Consider the following 22859-nt stretch of genomic DNA (forward strand, 5'->3'; position numbering starts at 1 on the left):
ACAGGACGGAGGCCTGGGACGTTCCTGTGTGCACTGGGTCCCTGCTGACCCCCTTTCCACCTTTCCTCCCCACCTTTCCCCTGTCACAGGTGTGGTTCCAGAACCGGAGGGCCAAGTTCCGCCGCAACGAGAGGGCGATGCTGGCCAACAGATCGGCATCACTGCTCAAATCCTACAGCCAAGAAGCAGCCATTGAGCAGCCCATGGCACCACGACCCACTGCACTGACCCCTGAGTATCTCTCGTGGACCAGCACTTCCCCGTACAGGTAGGTGGAGGCTCTGGAGGAGCTGGGAAGGAGGTGGCCACGGGGCAGGGCTGCCTAGAGACCGCTCCAGTGCCGCAGGAATGCAGCCCTGTGCCACTGCTGGGGATTTGGGGAGTTTTATGAGGCCGAAAGGAGCTCGTCTGACTTGGCTTTGGGAACCATTTCAACTCTGTCTGAGCATCCGCTGCCCAACGCTGAGCAGGCTTCCCTGTCTCCTTGCATTTCGGGGCTGGAGCAGGCACCCTGGTCCTCGCAAGGGATTTGCTTGGCCTCGTGCTGACCCTTCCCACATCTCGGCACAGGAGGTGGCATGGGTCCCTTCTGGTTCCCAGCTGTTCATGTTCAGCCATCACATCCAAAAGCACAAAGCAGGGCCTCCTGGTGCATAGTTTGAGGGGTTCCCACATCCATCCAAGCCCATAAAAATGCTGAAGTCTTGGCTGTTCTTGTGAGAGATCTCCAACAGGGAACAGCCAGCCTGGCCTGGGAAGCCAGCAGGACCACAAGGGGCATGGGGTCTTGTCCGTGGGCCATTGCCTCACTGCTGCCTGCTCCCTCCCCCAGCACTGTGCCCTCCTACAGCTCCGGCGGGACCGCAGCGCCCACCCAAGGGGTGAACATGGCCAACAGCATCGCCAGCCTGCGCCTCAAAGCCAAAGAGTTCAGCCTCCATCAGAACCAGGTGCCGACGGTGAACTGAGCAGGGCAAACCCCATCCCATGGCCTCCTCCGGGACGCAGCGTGGAGCTCCAGGACAAATCCGCCGCCTGCCCAACACACGCGCCACTCATCCAACGTCTCAGCATCTTCTCTCCTCTTCCCTTCCCTTCTGAAGGTAGAGTCAGTCCCAGGCCGAAGTGGCACATAATTATAGCCACATATGGAGCGAACTTGGTGAGAAACTTGCTTTTCCGCACACCCTTATAATAACGGCTATATATACACACATACCCCCCACGCGCTCTTTGAGGACAAACAGACTTGCCAAGGGAACAAGAATTTGCTTCCAAACATGGAAGGATCTTGGACTATTGGATTTGACCAATTTGGGTATCTTGCCCAGAGAGCCAAAGAGTTATTGGGTCTTCTCCTCCCGCAGGGACAGTGTGGGAGGATCACGGGCCCCCCTTTCCACCAGGCTGTGACTTGTGGCGCTCAACTGTGTGTGCCAAAGCTGATCCATGTGTTCGTTTCTTTGTGCAACCCCAGCCACACTGTGGGGTTTGGGACTTCCCAAAGTTTGGGACTTTGGGAAGCCAATGGCTCACCCATGCCATGGCCGGTCTTGGCCAGCCCTCTGCACTGTGCTTCCTGCATTTAGGAGCTGCCTATGCTGATGGCATCGGGCTTTGTCCCTTCCCAGAGGGGCAAGCAGAGCTGCAGCACCTCAACAGACCCTCCTGGAGCCTGCGAGCTCTCCCGTGAGCTGGGGATGCATCGCCAACCCCCAGGCAGGCACCGCTGCCCTGCCTCGGTGGATTTGCCAGCGATTCTGCAGAGCCCCAGGTCATTGAGCAGGCCCAGGGAATGAGAAAATTGGAAAAAGCTGTTGGGTTTCAGCTGAGTAGGCGGCTCCCAGCGCTCCGTGCCAACGAAGGCTTCGCCTTCCGGAGGCACAGCCTCCCCGGCAGCGGCTCCGCAGATGTGCGCGGGGGTCTGGGGCCGGCAGCTCCATGGGGGGAGGCTTTTTTGGTTTTGCAGAAAGGAAATGGTTTCCCCCTCATCCCACCCTGCTGCGCAGCATAATGAGGTTCCAAGGTGGGAGGTGCAGGGGATGGACACGGGGTGGGCAGCCTGGCCCTGATCCATGGGACTGGGCTGTGGAGAGACGCAGCCTCCACCTTCCCCTGCCAGTTCCACTGCCAGAGTGCTGAGGTGTGGTGTCCCTGTGGACAAAGCCCGCTGGAAACCAGATCACCCTTTCCTCACCCACTGGAAAGAGCCACCAGCCAAGCATGGGGACACCACCAGCTCACAGGGGTGGCCTGGACAGAGAAGACACGGCCCTACTTCCCTGGAAGGGGTTGGTTTGGGGGCTGCAGCAATAGATCTGAGGACAAAGAGAGCAATTGCTGAGGTGCCTCCTCCAGGTAAACATCCTCTGGTTGGTGACACCAAGGCTGAAAGTGCCACAGCTACAAAGTGCCCACCTGAGTCCCCAGAGCTCCCAGGGGCATTCTCTCCCATTCCCACTGGGGCTCTCACTGCAGCTGCATGTGGCACCCAGTGGCTCTGACACCAGGGCCAGCAGCTGCACCCCGGGCAATGCCAGCATGAGGGGGCTCACCCAGCACCCAGAGCTGGGGTCCTGATGGGAGAACCACCTCCTCTGCCTGGGGTGAACCAGCCCCTCCATCCTGCCTCCAGCCTTCTCTCTCTACAGTGCAGCCCCCAGCGGGGGACAGCCACGTTCTGCCCCTCAAACCTGGCAGGCAGGGAGAGGGCACAGCTGGGTGGCACTGCCCACCTCCCCCAGGGAGCAGTGTCACCCCAAACACCCACCCTCTGCCCCCCATCTGGTATCCAGGGCTGGTTTCCCTCCCATCTGTGATGCCAGCTCCCCACACTGCACAGAGACCTGCCAGGCCAGGGGGAAGAGGGATCCACTGTGGATCAAGCCATGCACCCTGAGAAACACCATCGGGGCAGGAGGAGGGGGCCGGGGGGGTCCCATTCCCATGGAAAGCACAGGGCTCTTTTTTCAGTTATACAAGATGAAACCACAGGGATATAAATGTCGCTGCCTCTTTGAGAACATTAATGAAAATAAACCCATTTAATAGTTTGCAGATGCTGTTTCTGTAAACCTAAAAAAAGCAGGGAATAAATATTTCTTCACTAAATATCTATATGTATATATATATTTGAAAACATTTGCTCCCAATCTTAGGGCCCCTCCTTTGCTGTGCTTTTGGCAGCTTATCACAGCTTGTCAGTCAATGCTGAACTCACCAAGAAGAGATACAAATTGCACCCATGGAGGGGTAGCAGGACTGAGGGATTATTGTAATCTAAGCTCTCTCTCGCCCTTTCTATTTGTACATTTCAATTACTTGTAACAAGATCCATGGTGGATTTTTTTTTTTTCTTCTGCATGTCTGTGTTTTGGAAATTTTTGTAAGGTTTTTGTAAAAACAACTCTTGTGAAATAATGGAGGAATAAATATTTTACTGAGTAGAGACGTGTCAGTGCATGTGATAGGGACTGAGTCTTCCATCACCAGCCACTGTGGTTTCCCCACCTGCCCTGGACAAGCAGCCTGGGCAGAAATCGAATTAAGAGGCAGGAAGGAGGGTCAGATTCTGCACAGGAATCGAGCTGAAAGAACCCAAAGGGTAGAAATAAACCATCAGATTGTAGAGCACTTTCCAGGGAGTGAAGGCCCACAGGTGCAGAGCAGGCACTGAGCACCCAAAACAAGAGGAATCAGTGGTCAGGCAAAGGTGATACCAAATAGTTGAGGCAGCAAAGTTAAACAGGGCTCCAGAAGCTCACAGTGCTGAGCTGTCCAGCAGCAGATTTGATGCAGTGTGGAGAGGTGTCAAGATGTGCCAAGGGGAAACTGCCCAGCACACGCTCAGACTGAAAGGCAGCGAGTCAAGTGGCAGGAATTGCTAGGAAAGGGTCAGAGAGCAAGGCAGAAAGTGTCCTCAGTGCACAAATGAAGCCTAAATCCATTGCACTGAGATACTGTGGGGATCAATGCTGTGGGGCATTCAGAGAGGTGACAAAGTTAATGGTGGGTGTGTGTTGGTGCAATGTGGCAGGGATCCAGCTGCCTGTGCAGAAATTGCTGCCCTGCCGACTTCCAGGAGAGCTGGGAGGAGAAGGGACACCTGGGTTCCCCCTGTTTCTTTCACTTGCCTTCACCTGCTGACTTGAGCAGCCTCCTGTCAGGCCAGCTCACACGGTGTCACTTACAGGATGGCTCTGTCACCTCCTCCTCCCCCCAGGCCGTCCTCAATCCCCCCACAGAGCCAGGGGACCACAACACCATGCCATGCACCCAGAGAGGCTCAGCTCCATGGGAGCCCAGGATCAGCTCCCTCCCAGCCTTTGTCCCTCCCATCACCAGTGGCCACTGGGACACGAGGATCCAAGGCTGAGGAAGGAAGGACCCCAAAACAAAGCATTCCAGCTGTCCCTAGAGGGGAACAAGGCTCATCCCACACCATCCCTGCAGCACCCAGCAGGAGCAATTCCCCATACTGGACATCACCCCAGGCCCACCATGGTCCCACACTCTCGACCACCCCTGCCAAACTGCTCTGCTGCTGCTGCTTTGTAACCAATTATTTATTCATTCAGTAAGTGGCTTGTAGATCATTAAGGCCAATTGTCCAACCTCCTGCATAAAGAATATCACCCAAGCAGCATCCTCATGTCCTCTGCACGTGGCCAGTGCAGAGCATCCCTTTGGAAATCATCCAACCCTGAGTCAAGAGACCCTTGGAAGTGATGAACTTACAGATCCCAGGGGAGATTCCTCCCGTGACTCATCTCTGTTGACTGCTGGAAATATGTCACTTATTTCCTGCCTGAACTGTCCCAACTTCAGTTCGTCTTCCACTGGAGCAGAAGGTCTCAACCCGTGGTCAGTCAGCTCCCAGGAGCTGGGGGACATCTGAGGGGTCTCAAACCAGGGGACAGACGAGCGTGGAGAGCTGCAGCTCACCTGGCAGGGTCTGCACTCCACGGGGGAGGGAGACACTGGGGGCAGGCTGTCAGTGAAGAGGAGCTCAAAGACCTCTGCAGCTTCTCCAGGACAGAGGCATTTTTCCTCCCTGGAAGGGCACATCCATCACCAGTGCTAATTTCAGCAGGACAGCTGGTCTCCATCCATGCACTACAACTTTGGGAGTGTGGGAAGATTGCAAAGACATTTGCAAACTGTTTCCTTCCTCCAAGCAGTTGGTTTTCAACCAGGTGAATCCAAAAGGGCGGGTCTCAGGTGATGGGAGGATCTTTCTGGACCCCTTTCCTTGTTTCTGACCCCACAGCCTGGCACTTGTGCGTGACTTGCTGAAAAGTTGAAGTTTGCCCCTAGAATATTTTAATGAGAACAATTCTGTGTTGTCATCAGCATCGGCTGCTACAGCAGCAAGACAAAACCAAGGTCACATTTTCCAGCTCACGGGGACACCCGCCTGGTTATCCCCGGCCAGGATGAATCACAGACAAATCGTGGTTGCAGTATCCTCCTTTCCCTTTATCCTTTGCTGCTGAGCCCTTCTCCCTCTGGTGGCAACGGGGAGCTCTGAAGACCCTCCGAGTCCTGCTGGCACCACGCACAAACTGCAGGGACACATGTTCCTGTGACAGCAACGTGTCACCTCCAGCAGCAGAGCCCCTCCTGCCCTTTGGAGCAGGGCTCCTGTCCTGGGGGCTGTGATGCTCACCCCAAACTCTACATTCCACACGGAAGGAGCATCTCCTCCCTGCAGCAGATATTTTGCTCGCTGCTGCTTCTTTCCAACCCCACAGGGAAGCAACCTAAGGCAGCAGAGAAGCTGGAGGGTAGCTATGCACAGGGGTGTAATGCTTTATAATTACTTGGGAAGAAGGGAGGAAGCAAAGGTTCCTTTTGCAGCTTCACAAAGTCCAGGAAGAGTTCACGGGTAAGGAAGAACTCTTCCATGGAGATGCACAGCGTTGCAGCCATACACCACAACTTCAGAAGCAGGGGAAGTTTGCAAGGATATTTACAAACCGTTTCCTTCCTCAAACCACTGTTTTCAACCAGCTGACTCCCAGAGAGCAGGGACGGGAGGATCTCCCTGGGACTCACATCTCACCTTGCCTGCTTTGGAGAGGCCGATGGGCACTGGAGCAGACACCAGCCTCCTCCTCCTCAACCCATTCCCAAAGGAATGGCACCTTCCCTGCGCCCCAAACACCTCCATGAGCACCCCAGCTCTCTGCCCAGCAGAGGCGCGGAGGATGCGCGGGTGCGGGCGCCGGGGGGGTCCCCGTGTCCCCGTGTCCCCGTGTCCCCGCAGGGTCCCGCAGCCACACGAGGGTGCTGCAGCCCCGCGCAGCGCAGCCCGGCTGGAGCAGGGCATGTCTCACAGCTCAGCCCCACGCCGCGTTAGAAAACCCCCCTGGAAAGAGTTTTCCCCGGTGCCAACTTCACCCTGGTGTGCCAGAGGGCAGCGGGGGAGCGCCGCTGTCTTCTCCACTTCGAAGTGCCCATGGCTGCAGGGCTGGCTCCTCTCTGCAACCCGCAGGAATCTCATTTCCCCAAGGGGAATTGTGTATCAAAATCCCACCTGCTAGAGGGAATGGGGATGTTGGGAGGGCGATCTGTGCTAAAGGTAAGCTGCTCGAGATGGAATCTTGTTCCAGATCCCAGCAGGAACGCTCTGGATGGAGAGACCCGGGGAGCGGGGCAGGCAGGTGAGGAAGAGGAGTGAGCACAGGAAAAGGTGTGTCCTGAGCGCAGGGGTGGGAGGGATGCTGGGCTGGAAGCCCCCGAAAGAGTGTGGGAGGGAAAGCGGCTTGTGCCGGGTCTCCACTCACGGTGTTGCTTTTCTCGCAGCACCGTGAGGTGACGCGTACGGGTGGTGTGAATCACAACCACACATTTAACCACAGAGCGGGGCGGAACGGACCTTAAAGGTCACCTACTCACACCTACTCACATCCAGCTTGAATTAGACAAAACTTGCTCAAACAACCTGGCTTTGAGCTGTGCCAGGGCTGGGCATCCACAGCCTCCCTGGGCAGCCTGTCCCAGTGTCCCACCACCCCGGCAGGAAAAGAATTCTTCCTAAAGTCGAACTGAAATTTCTCCTCCTTCAGTTTGTACCCATTTAAGCAGCAGACTGTTGATCTGCAGTCCCGGGTGGGTTTCACAGCGTTGCTGTTTCCTGTTTGAGCCAGGTGTGAAGAACAAGTTGTTGGACATACCAGGCACACACCAAACCCCAGACTGGTGGGTGCAACCACTGTCCTTGCTCCCTGGAGCAGCAGGAGACACTGGGCACGTCCTTTGCCCACACTGATGCCAGAGCAGGAATTTGGGAGCTCTGGGCTGTAGATATTAATTCGGAAAAGGCAGTAATGCCTCTCACATGCAGCAGCCACTGGCAGTGTCCCGGGGAGAGCAGTGGCTCTGATCACCAGGTCCCAGGAGAGCCCTGAAGGGACTGGTGCTGCCCAAGCAACCGAGCCCAGCTTGGTTTTGCTTCCCCCAAACTTCCACAACACTTCAAAATAAGTGCAATGCCTGGGCCTCTCTTAAGTTTGCCTTGCAGGCTTTTTGTGTTTGTTTTTTTTTTGAGCCAGGAGAGTTCACATTCCCAAGCTTTTCCCTGCAGCCAGTAAGCAGAGTTTATTTTTTTTTTTTTAATAAAAAAGGAGAAAGCAGAGCTTTGCATGTAACCTCAGCCTTCCTGAGCAGGGCATCAGCCTCAGGCACTGGACAGGCAGCTGAGAAGAGGCTGAAGCAGCCGGCAGATCTGGGGGTTGGAAGGGGGTTCTGGAGCCTCCCTTCTTCCTTCCTATGCCAAAATCTCCATCCCAGCCACATCTCCAACCTCAGCAACATGTACTGGAGAGAGTCCATTTTATAAAACCACTGCCTTTCTCGTTTGGAAACAAACAGGGAAAGAAAACAACCAAGTGGAGCCATTTTCTGAAACTAACACAGACAGGGCAGCACCTCCCAACCACCAACAACTTAAGAAAATAGGGGAAAACCAAAGAAATGAAGCATTTGTTTCCCAGCAACTAGTGAAAAAAAAAAGGGGGGGCGGGTGTTACTTATCTTGGAAAACACAAGCAGCTCCTTTATGAGTCCTAAGAACAGAAAGAAGAGCAGCCAGCTCTTACCTGAGCTTCTCCAGCCCTCCAGGATTTTTGGGTGAACACCAAGCTTTGTAACAACTTGCTGCTCAGGGAAGGGAAAGTGAGCAGAGCTGCTTATAATTCCCAGCTCTGCTGCATTTAAAGGATCAGCACAAATAATGCACACCTGGAAAAGGAGTTCCTCTGCAGGGCAGGTGAGTGCAGAGGAAAGGGATGTCTCTTTAGGAGTCCCAGGACACTGCAGGCCCTACAGTGGGGTTTGACATCCTGCTGAGGATCCATCCTGCTGGGCTGGACCCAGCTGCTGCCCAGCTGCATCTGCTGCTCCCAAAGGAAGGATATATCAGAGCACAATGATTTGTTTTTATTGGGAATATTTGCTTCCTGCCACCAGGATGCATGTGCAGCAGCAGAGAAACATACAGGAGTGCAAGACCTTGTGCACCACGTGAGGCAGAAAAGATTTGTTAAGAGGGGTCTGTGTTACCCAGACATCTGTGGGAAGTGGCCAGGAGTGAAGTGCTGAACCTGCAATCCTGCCCACCTTCCTCGCAGTGGGAGAGCAGAATTCCACTCCAAACTTCACCACACAGCTCAGCCTGAGCCACAACTGCACTGGGATGGAGTTACTGGCACAGAAACTTCTGTTTGAACTGAGAAAAGGCTGGACATCAGTCTGAGCAGGTGTGTCCCCAGGGCTCAGTGAGGGCTCAGCAAGATCATCTCTGAGGAGAGCAGAGTCAAGGGAGAATTGGTGCACAGGACAGGTGGAAGGGGAATTTATCTTCTGCTCATTCTGGCTTGTCCCTGTGATGCTATTGAAATTCTGTGCTGCCCTCAGAGGAGGAGGCACTGAAGAGCAGAGGTTCCCTCCTGCCTTCTCCTGCAGAGGATGCTCCACTGCTGCAGCTGGGAGCAGCCCCTGGCACGGGGGACAGCTGTGTGGCAGAGCAGCTGATGGGCCCTTGTCACCATGCAGGACCCTGCTCCCAGCCTCTCCTCCCCAACAAAACACTTTTGGGTGACACTGCAGAGCAGCGATGCTCCCTTCAAAGCCACTCTGCTCTTTTCCAGAGCTTTCTGCAAACACCAGCTGGTCCAGGCTGTGAAAGGCGCGGCAGCAGTGGACAGCAGGAAACAGCTGAAAGAAAACTCCCCTAAGGCAATCACTGCACATTTCCCAAATAGCAACGGGCCAGAGAAAGGCTACAAACAGAGGGGGAGAAACTCACTCTGCTGCCCTGGGGGCATTTTCAGGTATTAATGGCATGTGGACTACACTACCCTTTGGGAGAAAACTCTGTCTGCAAACCCCATTTCGTGCCAGCATTTCAGACATTCCAGAAGTCCCAGAACTTTGTGTCCAGCAAATGTGTTCAGGCTGCGTGTCCAGGGTAAAGGATTCCTGCTGGCTTCTCCAGGCACGTCACTCTGCATCTTGCTGTGGTGAGGCTGAGATGGAAAAGCCTCAGCTGCTGCTGGCTGGGAGCTGCCAGGAGCTCCAGGGTCCTGCCTGCAGGGAGCTGTGTGCTGTGCTGTGAGGTGGGGAGCACTGAATGCTCCAATGGCTTCACCCCTGAGATTTGGATTTCCCCGTCAGGCTGCCTGGAAGGCACCTGCCTCCTGTCCCCCTTGGTGGAGAGGGAACCTGAGGGACTAAATCCTAAGGGACTCACATCCCCAGAGATGCAGATGGCAGGGCAGGAGCAGGGTGGCTCTGCTACCAACCACATCTGCTGACTAAGAGACTTTGTGGGATCCTCATGATTTTCCCTGCCTGATTCATAGGATATTCATGACCAGGAGGAAAAGGTCTCAGTCACAGTTCCAAACATAGAAAACCTTTCCCTCAATGACCCCTTCCTCAAGGGGCAGGCCATGTCCTTTCCACTACTCACCCTCAGCAGGAGGGAGAGAAACCTGCCTCCACATCCCCTTCCTGCATGTCCCTGCTCTCTGGTGACCCCTCTGACAAATTCCGATGGCAGTGGAATTCCATCAAGGCTGCACTGAACATCCTCGGGGTGCAGGTGACCTCCCTGGTGACATCTCACACACTCACACTCTCACTCTCTCCCACTCCCAGGGGGCCCAGCAGAGTCAGGGTGAGGGGTTTGGGTGGTGGGTCTCTCTGGCTGTTACCAGTAGGGGCTGGTGGCCAGCAGGATCTGCAGGGCCATGGAGAGGCAGGGCAGCTGGGCCACGCTGTAGGCCACGGAGCGTGTGGGAGCCCTCAGCTGCAGGAGGTAGGCAATGGTGTGGATGATCCGTGCCACGCAGAAGATCAGGAAGTGGATCCTGGCCACTGTGGGGCTGGGATCCAGCAGGGAGTAGATGGCTCCGAGGAAGAGGAAGGGGAAGATGTTCTCCATGTCATTGCGGTGGGCCCTGAAAAGAGAGATAAGGTTGTTCCTCCTCACCAGAAGTCCCTGTTTTCTCTCATTCCTTCTAGCCAGAGTACCCATCCCCAGGTCCTGCTGGGCCTCTTCCCCATTGGATGGGGCAGACACAGGGTCAGTTCTCCCTTACACACAGAGGCAGGAGAATTTCACACCCCGTGTCTCTCCCTTGGGATGCTGAGCTCCTGAAACTTTCTCTCCGTGACTGGGACGCCTTTGCCACAGCAGATGACAGCTCCAGGGCTGGAGCTTTCAAATAAACAGAGCAAAACACAGACCCTGTGAAGCTGCAAAAAGCTCAAAACTGGTGTGGTGCCAGCACGGCATGGCCCCAGATGTGGCCATCAAACAAAAGCAGCTCCTGACCACAGCTTCTCCAGTGGAGAAACTCACAGGATGAGAGGGGTTGTGGTTTCACCTCTCTCCATAAATGCATCCAAAGGGGACTGGGGAGGAGTGGCCCAGGGACCCCCAGACTGTGGCTGGAGGGGATGCTGTGGCCATGTGGTGACACATCAGCACTGTGTCCCAGCTGAATGCACCTGCCTGGGTGTCACAGCACCACTGCCACAACCCCAGCATCTGCTCAGGCCATGAGTGTGGGTTGTGCCCCTCCTCCCCCAATCCTCTGAACAAACCCCAAGGATCTGGGGGTTCAGCAGGGCTGGAAGGACAAATGGAAGAGGAAGGAGGAGAAAGGAGAGAGCTGCGAGGCAGCCAGGGGCTCTTTAAGAGGAACAGGGTAAATGTCCTGCCCTGCTCTGTCCCTGCCCTGCACAGACCCTGGCTCTGCTCCCCTCCAGATACAGTCTGAGATGAGAAGCTAACATTGCCCTTGCTCTGGGGAAACACCTTGGATTGAATGTGTCTTCTCCAGGGCTGCAAATACATCAGCAAGGACGGACTCTGAGAGCTTCAGCTGCCCAAGTCAGATCCCAGGCTGCCCCAGGTTTTTGCTGCAGCTCCAGTTATTTATTTTTATGGAAGTTTGTTTATCCTGAATAATCAAAAGAAGATTATGATTATTATTTCTGCTATTATTTTATTTTTGCGAGGAAGGAAACGGCTCATTTTCCATCCTCCTCCTCCCACTGGCAGCCTGGCAATTAGGTGGCACTGGATGTTTTCTAAAGCAAATGCTGGAGGCAGTGGGACATGAACAGTGAGGTCCCCATGGGCTCAAGGACAGCAGGGCACAACTCCAGTCCCTTTCCTGCACATCATCAGCAATCCAGCCCAGCACTTGGGGCACCTCCTTTGGTAAGGGGGACAGCAAATCAAGCCCAGGGCTGAAGAACCTCATGCTGTACAACTGTACAACCGTGATTCTCACAGAAGAGGGGTGACATTCAGAGTGTGCCCAATCAGAGAGGCAAAAGTTATTGTAATCCTGTTCAGCCTTTTCCCAAATCCCCAAAAAGAGCAGCCTACAGCACTGGGACCAGTCACTCTGTTGTCTGTCCAAGCTGTGCAGGGATCTGGAGTCCTGTCAGAGCAGGACACAAAGAGCCTTTGAGTGTGGCTGTGGGATGAGACACTGGGAACCTGTGGGGCTTTGAGCCCCTAGAAAAGAGCTAGTCAGAGCTGGATGCTGAATGCAAACCCAGATCCCTGTCTTGCCCTTGCTCCAGTGCACACCAGGGTAAAGATTAAACTGCTCTCGTGCACAGGGTCCCAGAGCAGAGCTCGAGGCAGTCTGACCATCTAGAATATTGCTCCATTAGCGAGGCCTTTAACTTCCCACTTCTGTTTGCCAGCAGCTGTGCAGAGGGAAGGGTGGCACTGGGAATGGTGGCACTGGGAATGGTGGCACTGGGAATGGTGGCACCAGGAACGCTGGCACTGGGAGTGGTGGCACTGGGAATGATGGCACTGGGAATGGTGGCATCGGGAATGCTGAACTGGGAATGGTGGCACTGGGAATGGTGGCACCAGGAACGCTGGCACTGGGAGTGGTGGCACTGGGAATGATGGCACTGGGAAAGCTGCACTGGGAATGGTGGCACTGGGAATGCTGGCACTGGGAATGCTGGCACTGGGAATGCTGGCACTGGGAGTGGTGGCACTGGGAATGACGGCACTGGGAATGACGGCACTGGGAGTGGTGGCACTGGGAATGCTGGCACCGGGAATGCTGGCACCGGGAATGCTGGCACTGGGAATGCTGGCACTGGGAATGCTGGCATCGGGAATGCTGCACTCGGAGTGGTGGCATCGGGAATGCTGCACTGGGAATGCTGGCACTGGGAATGCTGGCACTGGGAATGGTGGCATCGGGAATGCTGGCACTGGGAACGCTGGCACTGGGAATGCTGCACTGGGAATGCTGCACTGGGAACGCTGGCACCGGGAATGGTGGCATCGGGAATGCTGCACTGGGAATGCTGCACTGGGAATGCTGCACTGGGAACGCTGGCACTGGGAATGCTGCACTGGGAATGCTGCACTGGGAACGCTGGCACCAGGCATGCTGGCAGCAGAGGGAAGGCCGGCCCCGCTCACCTGCGGCACCGCTCCACGTCGGGGTCCTCGCGGCAGAACTGCAGCCCCCCGTTGCGCAGGGCATCCTCTGGGTTTGCAAATGCCTGCAAGAGACAGTCCCCACTGCTTACAGCCTTCAGGAACCTCACAGGTAGAAGCTTTGCCCCTAATCTTGAAGTTCTGTAGGGATTTTACCTGCCCAAATTTGTTAGCACTGCTCATAAAAATGAGGGTCACTGCACTTCCATGCACACTGTCCTGCACCTCCCCAGGAGTTTTCCCTCTCCTCCAAAAAACCCAGTGCTGCCTGCTGAGTAGGTCCCAAATGAGGCTTTCAAGGGAGCTCCCACCTCACTCGCATCCTCCTCTTCCCATGAAATCCATTTAGAGGAGACTTTCCAGGCAGCGGGATCGCTGCTGGCAGAGAGCTTGCAGACACAATGCAGCCTCCAAAAGATAACCAGGACTGACAGATTACAGAACATTCCCTGGCTGGCTTTTTGGCAGTGGCACTGTGTGGCTTTCCCACAGGGAAATGGGATCCTACACTAATAAAGTTAAAAATGAAAATGATTTGTGTGAGCTCCTCACCTATGCTCAGAAGCTCTTCCTCAGGGACCTGGCTGCATCTGACAGCTTCATTCTGCAGCCTGGAAAGGGCCCTGCTGCTTTCTTTAATTATGTTACAAGCCCAAACTGTCCCAGGGCTGGAGCATCATTTAGAAGCACAAGGGGAGAAGACAACTCATCAGTCAAAATGATGCCAGAGCACAGGGTATTTGTATTCTATCTGAGACCAGAAATGTCTCCCTCCCTCTCCACTGACACAGTCAGAAACTCCTCAAATACTTTAAAACAGATTTTACAGAAAGCTGGGTTTTATCAGGAGTTGGGGTGAGGGTAGCAAAAGTCCAGTTGGTCCCAACTCCTGACAGCAGCTGGTCCTCCCTGACCAAAAATCATCTCCTCCAGCTATTGTTTTATTGCCCACAACTTGCTGGTCTCCTGGAGCGTTCCCTTAGCCAGTCAGCCTCCAAAAGATCAAAAGCTTTCTGCTACATTGCAAGAAAAAAGATCATTGCAATGATTTCTTCTTAAACTTCTTTTTTCTTCAGACCCTGCAAATCAACTGTAAACAGACTCTTTCTAGAAGCATCTCACCTGCTTGGCATTTTAGATCTGATTATTATTTAGATTAGGTTTCCAAAGTTATAAACAAAGTATAAACAAACAGAAAGCGTCAAAGAGAAGTGAGATTTTTTATCTGCTGCAGCTATGAAACAAGTTTTGCTTTCAAATGAAGTCAAAGAAAACTCAGCTTGCTTCAGGAAAATTTTGCTGAACTTTTAGAGAAATAAAAGAAGAAAGCAAAATCACAGAAACCCAAGCAAAGAGCCAGAAAGGGAGGAGAAGAAAACGAAACTGGATCTTACCTTCTTTCTGAGTCTCACTTGCCCCGTAATGATGGCAACGACGTACATCTTTAAAATCAGAATTGTGCTGTAGAACGTGAATGACAGAAACACTTCATTCTCCATCATTTTGGGAGAACGTGCTGCTGGATCACTTCAGCACCCAAAGCCAGGGGAGATCTTGGGCTGCGAGCCCCGCAGGAGAGAGGCAGGAGCGGCTGCGTTTAAACACAACACAACACAAATCACTCATTTTCCAGGCCCTGTGCCGGGACAGCGAGCAAACCCAAGCAGCATCTTCTGCTCCTCACACCCCGAGCTGCCTGCGGATGAGCTGCCGAGGCAGGAGGGGCCGGGCACAGAGCTCCGACCCTCCCGAGCAGCCCGGCTCCCCCTCCCAGCCCCGCGGGGCCCCGCGCACAGCATCCCTCGCCCGGCCGGCGCTGCTCACCCGGCAGCGAAGCCGGTGAGGAGTTGGGAGGAAGGTAAAGCCTGCCCAGCCCCGGCAGCCCTGCCTGCAGCCCCGGCAGCCCCGGCAGCCCTGCCTGCAGCCCTGCCTGCAGCCCCGGCAGCCCTGCCTGCAGCCCTGCCTGCAGCCCCGGCAGCCCTGCCTGCAGCCCTGCCTGCAGCCCTGCCTGCAGCCCCGGCAGCCCTGCCTGCAGCCCTGCCTGCAGCCCTGCCTGCAGCCCCGGCAGCCCTGCCTGCAGCCCCGGCAGCCCTGCCTGCAGCCCTGCCTGCAGCCCTGCCTGCAGCCCCGGCAGCCCCGGCAGCCCTGCCTGCAGCCCTGCCTGCAGCCCCGGCAGCCCTGCCTGCAGCCCTGCCTGCAGCCCTGCCTGCAGCCCTGCCTGCAGCCCCGGCAGCCCTGCCTGCAGCCCTGCCTGCAGCCCCGGCAGCCCTGCCTGCAGCCCTGCCTGCAGCCCTGCCTGCAGCCCCGGCAGCCCTGCCTGCAGCCCTGCCTGCAGCCCTGCCTGCAGCCCCGGCAGCCCTGCCTGCAGCCCTGCCTGCAGCCCTGCCTGCAGCCCCGGCAGCCCTGCCTGCAGCCCTGCCTGCAGCCCGCTCCCCGGGCTGCGCTTCCCGTCCCGCCCAGCGCGGGCTGGGCGCTCACCCCGCGCCAGGGCAGGGGCAGCCGAGCTTTTCCTGCAGATCCACCTGCCGGGGATGGACAGGGGACACAGCTGTCCCCCGCCCACCCGCCGGGAGCCTGGGCTGCCCCGCAGCCCCGGATGGGAGGGGAGCCCCGGGAATGACCAGCCAGGAATGTCCTGGACCGCAGAGCCCGGGAGCTGCAAGAAGTGGAGAGCTGCCGGCCCAACACAAAGGCAGACAGAATTTTTGGTTTAGAAAGTGCCTTGTGAATTTGGAGCTGGCTTTTCATCAGCCATCAAAGATTGTGGAATAAAGAGTGGGATCGGAGGCTCTGCAGGCAGCTGGGCTGCTATTTAATGCAAACTTAACTCCTTCTCCCCCAGTGCTAGCAGCAGCAAACCTCAGGGAGCCAGAGGTGTGGGGGCTGACAGGAGCTCTCCAAGTTTATTAGAGTGGAAGGGCTGGATTTGGTATTCATTTTCTTAACACAGGAGAAAAACAAAACAAAACTAGCAAAAACAAACAACAAAAAAAAACCCTCTTATTTCAGGAAAATAGAAAATTCTTTGCATTTGCCTCTGAATCTTCCTCATGGCCATTTTGCCCTGGTGCTGCAAACCCAAAGACTCTCCACTGCTCCATGCAATGCTCTGGCTCAGCCTCACAATATCAGAGTGTGTACATGGAAGCACAAAGCAGTGAAGGAAAGGCAAAGCTGGACATGCAATGGGATCTGCAGTGCAAGCACAGGAGCTGGATGTAGCGCCTGTGAGTTGTGTTGCCATGGCAATGGGGTGAATTTGGAGTGCAGGCCATGTGGTCTAGTTTTTCTACCCGATACCCAGAAAAGTTTTGACAAACTAAAACCTCCTACCAATAAATATTCTGTACAACACACCCACAAATAACAGAAGATTTGATCACTATTGGCAGCACTTTGCACTATAGTGGTTAATAAGATGGAAAAGCTGGCCAGTTTAATATCTAGCTGGCAGACAAGAATTTTACTTGAAATTCCAGGAACAGTTTGACAGATTTGTCCTCTCCCACCCCACAAGGGTCATCTTTTGGTAGGTCTTGTGTCCTCAGAGTGTTAACCTGGGAAATTAAGATTGTGATTGCCACTGTATTGTTAGTGCTCTGTAAAGCCACTCTGCAGTTCAGGCATTTGTCATGGGCAATCCAAAAGAACCATATATGTGACAATCAATAAATTGTGCTATTCCTGAACCCAGCTGGCTCTTCTGAATGTGACCAGACCTATAGTTCACAGACTATTGGTGCACCTGGCGTGAAGCCTTATAGATAGGTTTTTTTAGCAGTGCAGAAAGCCTTTGAAAACCCCAAGCACTTGGTTTTAAGGGGGAGGTACTTGCAGCTGGTCACCACCACCCTGGCGCTGGGGAGGCTGCAGGACAAGTCCCGGCACAGCCCAGTGTGGAGCTCTGCAGCCTCTGGCAGGCTGCTCCCCGGGGGTGGGAATGGGGACACCAGGACGTGCAGCAGCCAGGGGGATTCAGGCTCTGTGCTAAGAGCTGGGGTGTTCAGCAGTGAACCACATCCCAAGCACTGCACCCTCCCATCCCTCCTCTCCACAGCTGACAGGGATCAACCCACAGCAGAGAAGACCTCAGTGCCCAAGGACTGGGGTTATGCAGCCCCACAGCATGGATGAGACATTCTCCAGCAGCCCCTTCTCCCAGGAGCCTGGGAGAGGACAGGCAGCAAATCCCTTCACCAACACATCACACCCTCCATGCAGCAGCTCCAGTTTTTACCAGCTGATGATCCAGTCCACGGCGTCTTCAGCAGTGGGACCTTTTTCCTTCATGCACCTTCTTCCCCTCCCAAGGCAGCCAACACCTCGCTGAGCAGCAGGAATATGCACCTGCAGACAAGCCAGGACTCCTCCTGCCAGCCAGCCAGCCTGCTCCTCCTTGGCACGGCTCAAACACTGGCAAGGAGCCCTGGACAATTTGCAGCAGCAACTGGCACAAATTTACATTGAACAGAGAGATCAGGAAGCACGCCTTGTTCAGGGATAAACCCTCAGGGCAAACTCAGGTGTGGATGTGTTAATTTTAAAAAAGATGGGGTTTTTTCCTGTGTGTTTATGCATTTCAAACCCCTTTCAGTGTTCCACAGAGTGGACCCCCAGAGGGGAGGGTTATGGATGGGGATGAGGAGCAGAAGATGACTGCAAAGGCAGGTGTAACCTCCTGGGATCCCAGCTCCTTTTCAGTTTACCAGGTTCAGGGCTCTCATGCCGGGTAGAACACACCCACACTTGCACCCTCCTGGCTTTTGAGACCCAGCAGCTGCTGGAAGCGTGTTCAACCATCCCATTAATCCATGCGGAAGCAGGCTGTTAATATTAATGATTTGATCCTCCTCCACAGATCACATCCTGCCAGGACAGAGCCCTCAAGAAGGCCAGGTCCTAACAGCAGCATGTCTTTAAACTACAAGACATGCCTTAAAACCTTGAGCATGAGAGGTCTCAACCCAGGACAAGATCTACCTAAACCAAACACCGCTAGCCAAAAACACTGTTTTGTTTTGGTTTTGAGAAATTATTAATAAAAATCTGTGAGAGGCTTTGAAAGATTAGGTTGTCAGGTTAGACTGACCCCAGGAGCTGTAGGGAAAAAATGCAGCATTTTGCTGGAGGAGGAACTGAACTGTAGGAAGCAGAAGGAATGAAAAATTAATGGGAAAGCTTGAGACAAGTACTTAAAAATAAAAGCCTGTAAAAGCGATTCTGCTTTGGCAAAATCATGGAAAAAAAATCACTCTCGATTCCCACACAGTTATTTATTTGACCAACTGAATTACGCTACAGTATTGTGACATATTTTTCCACTCTTGCTCCTCTAGGGAATTTCCCGGTGGCAGCAAAAGAAGGGAGGTGGTTCAGTGGATCACTGGCACATCCGCTGGGGTGGCACAGCCTGGGCTCCACCCTGATCCCAAAGGAGAGCCGACACTTTGAGCAATTGCAGCTCAGATCCCCCAAAGTTTTCCCTAAGGAGCAATTACATCCCACAGCTGGGGCTAAGCAAAGAGCCCGAGGGGGCTGCTCCAGGCTGGAGAAGATGGGCAGGTGGGTGGCACTTCTCCAGCATGCTTCCACATGCAGAGCCCAGCTGGGATTTTGCTTGCCCTGGGCACACAGCTCAGCCCAGGAGCTGAGCTACATTCCCAGCTTGCTCCTGGGCTGCAGTGTGCACTGGTGCCCTCCTGCCCTGCCATTTCCTCCTGCTGCTCCCAGCACAAAGCCTTGGAGCATGCACACTCCAGTGATCACCTGCACCCATCCTGGGAAACCCAGCTGCCAAGGGAGGCTGTGCTGTGCTGGCTCATCACACACGATGGCTTTTCAAGTAAAGGCATGAGCGTTTCAAGTGTTTATTAGTGAGAAGGGTGCTCCACCTGCCTTCCCTCCCCAGCCTGCACGAAAGCTCCCACCGCCGTGACGCACCTCCCATGGACCTGTGAAATGCTCTTGCTTCACCTGCAGCTCCCCATCCCCAGACTCCTGGGCTCCTCATGCTTGTTTCAGCAAGCAGGACACAGAAGATACTGCAAAGTCAGTAAGCAGTGGAGCCACCAGCACCTCTGGCCGCCAGCATTAGCATCTGTTGTGGTTTGACACTGGCCAAACTCCAAGCACCCACAAAAATCGCTCGCTCGCCCTCCCCTGACACAGCTGGGCAGAGGAGAGAGAAAATTAATGAAGGGTTCATGAGTTGAAATAAAGACTGGGAGAAAAACTCCAAGGGCAGAATAGGCTCAGCTTAGAGGTATGAAATGAATTTATTTCTAACAAAATCAGAGGAGGATAATGAGAAGTGAAATAAACCCTTAAAAACACCTTTTCTTCCCCCAACTCCTCCCTTCTTCCCACTGACAGTGCAGGGACACAGGGCATGGGAGTTTTGGTTATTTCATCACTGAGATTTTCTTCCACTGCTCAGGGAGAGAAGTTTTTCCCTTGGGACACTGTGGGGTCCCTCCCACAGGAAACAATTCTCCATGATCTTCTCCAGTGTGGGTCCACTCTCATGAGCAGCATTCCTTCCCAAACTGCTGCAATGTGAGTCCCTTCCTGGGCACACAGTCCTCCCAAAACTGCTGTGGCATGGGTCACTTTTCCACAGTGCTCCAAGGAGAGGCTGCTCCAGCCTGGAAGCAGGGCCCTCTCTCCACTGGATCTCCCACTGGGTCACAGCCTCCTCCAGGCACCCATCTGCTCTGGTCTGGGCACTTCTGCCATGGGCTGGGGGTGGATCTCTGCATCCCTGTGGATCTCTGCATCCCCTGTGGATCCCCACGGGCTGGGGGTGGATCTCTGCATCCCCCGTGGATCCCCATGAGCTGTGGGTGGATCTCTGCATCCCTGTGGATCTCTGCATCCCCCGTGGATCCCCATGAGCTGTGGGTGGATCTCTGCATCCCCTGTGGATCCCCACAGGCTGGGGGTGGATCTCTGCATCCCCCATGGATCTCTGCATCCCCTGTGGATCCCCATGAGCTGTGGGTGGATCTCTGCATCCCTGTGGATCTCTGCATCCCCCGTGGATCCCCACGGGCTGGGGGTGGATCTCTGCATCCCCCATGGATCTCTGCATCCCCCGTGGATCCCCATGAGCTGTGGGTGGATCTCTGCATCCCTGTGGATCTCTGCATCCCCCGTGGATCCCCACGGGCTGGGGGTGGATCTCTGCATTCTGATGGACCCATGAGCTGCAGGGGCACAGCTGCCCCACCATGGTGATCACCACGGCCTGCAGAGGAATCTCAGCTCTGGCACCTGGAGCATCTCTTCCCCCTCCTTTTCCACTCACCGTGTTGTCTCCATGTTGTTTCCCTCACATGTTCTCACCTCCTCCTCTTCTCTGGCTAGAAAAAACTGTGTTCCCCACTTTGGTCTGATTTTCTTCTCAAATATGTTGTCAGAGAGGCATTACCATCATCTCTAATTGGGCCAGCCTTGGCCAGCAGCATGGCCATCTTCAGAGCCATTAGGAATTGGGTCAGAGCCATGAGGGGAAGCTTCTACCACCTTCTCACAGAAACCACCTCTGTGACCCCCCCGCTACCAAAAACCAGGCAGGGGAAAACCAACATCTCAGGAAACAACTGGGATGCTTCAGCCTTCAGCAAAGCCAGGCAGATTTTGTCTGGTTTGCATTTTAAAGTGAGAGCACTGGCTGCAGCTATCTGAGAGGCCTCAGGCAGGAGGAATGCACATCAGGCTCTCCCAAATTGTCCTTCACACTCAGAAGAGCAGATGCCTGCAGCAGGCGAAAGCCATCAGGAGAGGCCCAGGGAAGGGGCAGGAGTGTGGTGGCTCTGAGTCTCAGGCAGAGCAGAGGGAGCTGCTGTTCCTCAGCCAGGCCCAGGGCCAAGCCAGAGGCAGTGGCATGTCCTCCTGATTTTTTCCTTCAGCTCCATCCACCATCCTTTCCTGCCTGCTCCTGGGCTGCTCCCAACCACTCTCCTGCCCCAAACTGTCACAGCCACCCTGGCTGCAGGGTGTCACTGTCCCCTCTGCTGCTGTGACACTGGAGATGCCAGAAGAGAGGCCAGCAGGCTGTGGGTGTATGGAAATAGATTATTTTCTCTTGCTCTGAGCCTCACATGGATTCGTGCCTGGGCTTTCTCTTAGAGGAAAGAATTCCTTGGCTGTGCTGCTGTGCCTTCAGGGATGAAAGCCCAGTGGGAAAGGAGCTGAGGGGAGTGATTTCTCCTCTCTCCTCTCTCCCTCTGTCCCAGCTGGTTTAGGTGCTGGCTTTAGGCAGAGCTGCACCGGCCGCTGCTGAGACCAGGTAAAGGTGGAAGGGCTTGGCTGTGGGGAAGCTGTGTCTCTCTCTCACTCAGCCACACCTCAGCATCTCGTGATGTGTTTTGCTTCCCAAGAACCAGATCCCATCAGCTGTAAACAACAGGCAAAACACACTTGTGTTACTGCCCAAAAAGAGGGAGTTTCCCTGCCAGACTGGGAGAGTAGAGGAACAAATTACTGCCAAAAATTTCAGAATTTGGGAACATTTCCTAGACTTCAAGCATTTGCAAAACTACAGTGTAGATGCAGATTCCCTGGTGGGGTGCTCTGAAACAAGAGTAAAGGTAAAGGAAGCTGCATGGTCCAGCCTCCACATGCTGTGCTATGGAGAGATGGGAATCAGGGCATGGCAATCACAGCATGAAGAGCCCTGGCTCACTAACAGGGCTGGGAGAGAAGCAACTGTGGTCCCTGATTCCAGCCTTATTTCCAGATCTGACATTGAACAGTGATGAGCAGCTTCAAGGTGAAAAGTAGAAAACAAACCTTTTATTTCCTGGGCTGCTAACCCTGCCTTGCAACCCAGGAAGAACAGGTTGCTGAGCTTGCTAATTTTAAAGTCTGTTAAGCCCTGTTTTCACCAGATAGGCATTTTCAAGTTCTCACAGGACAAGAGGGAATGGAAAGGTCAGCATGCCATTGCCTGTCCCTGACCCAAGCTGAGTGGCTACACCATCCTGGTGAAACCGACTCCGAGGAGAGCCTTCGTTCATGGCTCTGCTACAGAGCTGCACCCACCACAAAGATTTCCAAAACACAGACCCTTGAGTTCTCTTGGGTCCCCTTCATCACCCCCAAATTAAAGAGCAGCATTTCCTCCCACCCTCCTGCGTAGGTCATGTTGTCTAGATCTCTTTAACACACATGCCAATCTTGTAAGTGACGCTTTGCAACATCCTGGAGGGCGACTGAGCTTCTTAGAGCAGACAAGACATCCCTTCCCACAAGACCTGACTCAGGCAGAAGTCAGAGCTGCTCAGTAATTTGAGTTTTTTTGAGTCAAGTCATTGTGTCATTGGCTCAGACACATCCTAAAACTTTCCCTTTTCCTGCACAGAGTCATGAACAACATATTCTTTGTTCATTATATGAACAACATATATTTTTGGGTTTTGGGCCGAAAGGTGGGTCTCATTAGCAATGATAAAAACACCCTCCCCACAATCAGCCTGAAAAGCAAGGAACAATTTAGCAGTTATTTACAGTCTCCTTGCCTGGAAGCTTTTTATTGTGCTGTTGTCTCAGCTGACCTCTTGTTCACAGCAGTGGCAGCACTGACACAACATGACCCTGACTTTATCCAGAGCAGAATTTGGGTCGAATGATGCAAAGAAGTAGAAAAACATCTCCACTCTACTCTGCAGGCAGTGATGCTTGGGCTAACCATCCTAAGTTTTCTTCTCTGCCTGAATGATGCATTGGCAGGACTCTGAGAGCCTGCCCAGCTCCCATGTGCTGATTACTCTCCTGATTTACAGCCCACATCCTCATGTCTACAACATTCCTAGAAATCTGCCCCACCCTGTGTTTATGCAACCCTGAAGCCCTCTGTGGG

General features: G+C 54.2%; 2 protein-coding genes across 8 annotated transcripts in view; one reads left to right on the top strand and one right to left on the bottom strand.

Moving 5' to 3' along the window:
• The window catches only part of PRRX2 (paired related homeobox 2), a 24103-nt gene extending 20684 nt beyond the window's left edge, over positions 1–3419 (top strand). The window contains exons 3-4 of one of the 2 annotated variants that reach the window (XM_064393376.1): positions 90–268; positions 833–3419. In XM_064393376.1, coding sequence (XP_064249446.1) covers positions 90–268; positions 833–968 — 315 coding nt within the window. In that variant the 3' untranslated portion in view covers positions 969–3419. The remainder of the gene's footprint in view (positions 1–89; positions 269–832) is intronic. The other variant, XM_064393378.1, reaches the window with a different exon arrangement.
• The window catches only part of PTGES (prostaglandin E synthase), a 27504-nt gene continuing 8062 nt past the window's right edge, over positions 3418–22859 (bottom strand). For 3 of the 6 annotated variants that reach the window (XM_064393384.1, XM_064393380.1, XM_064393379.1), the window contains exons 2-4: positions 14392–14588; positions 12980–13062; positions 3418–10466 (exon numbers count right to left, since the gene is read on the bottom strand). In XM_064393384.1, coding sequence (XP_064249454.1) covers positions 10217–10466; positions 12980–13062; positions 14392–14499 — 441 coding nt within the window. In that variant the 5' untranslated portion in view covers positions 14500–14588 and the 3' untranslated portion in view covers positions 3418–10216. Of the gene's footprint in view, positions 10467–12979; positions 13063–14391; positions 14589–14821; positions 14934–15475; positions 16853–17234; positions 18482–22859 lie in introns of those variants that run through there. The other 3 variants (XM_064393383.1, XM_064393382.1, XM_064393381.1) reach the window with 3 other exon arrangements.

This window comes from Passer domesticus, chromosome 18, assembly GCF_036417665.1.
Source record: "Passer domesticus isolate bPasDom1 chromosome 18, bPasDom1.hap1, whole genome shotgun sequence".
Taxonomy (NCBI): domain Eukaryota; kingdom Metazoa; phylum Chordata; class Aves; order Passeriformes; family Passeridae; genus Passer; species Passer domesticus.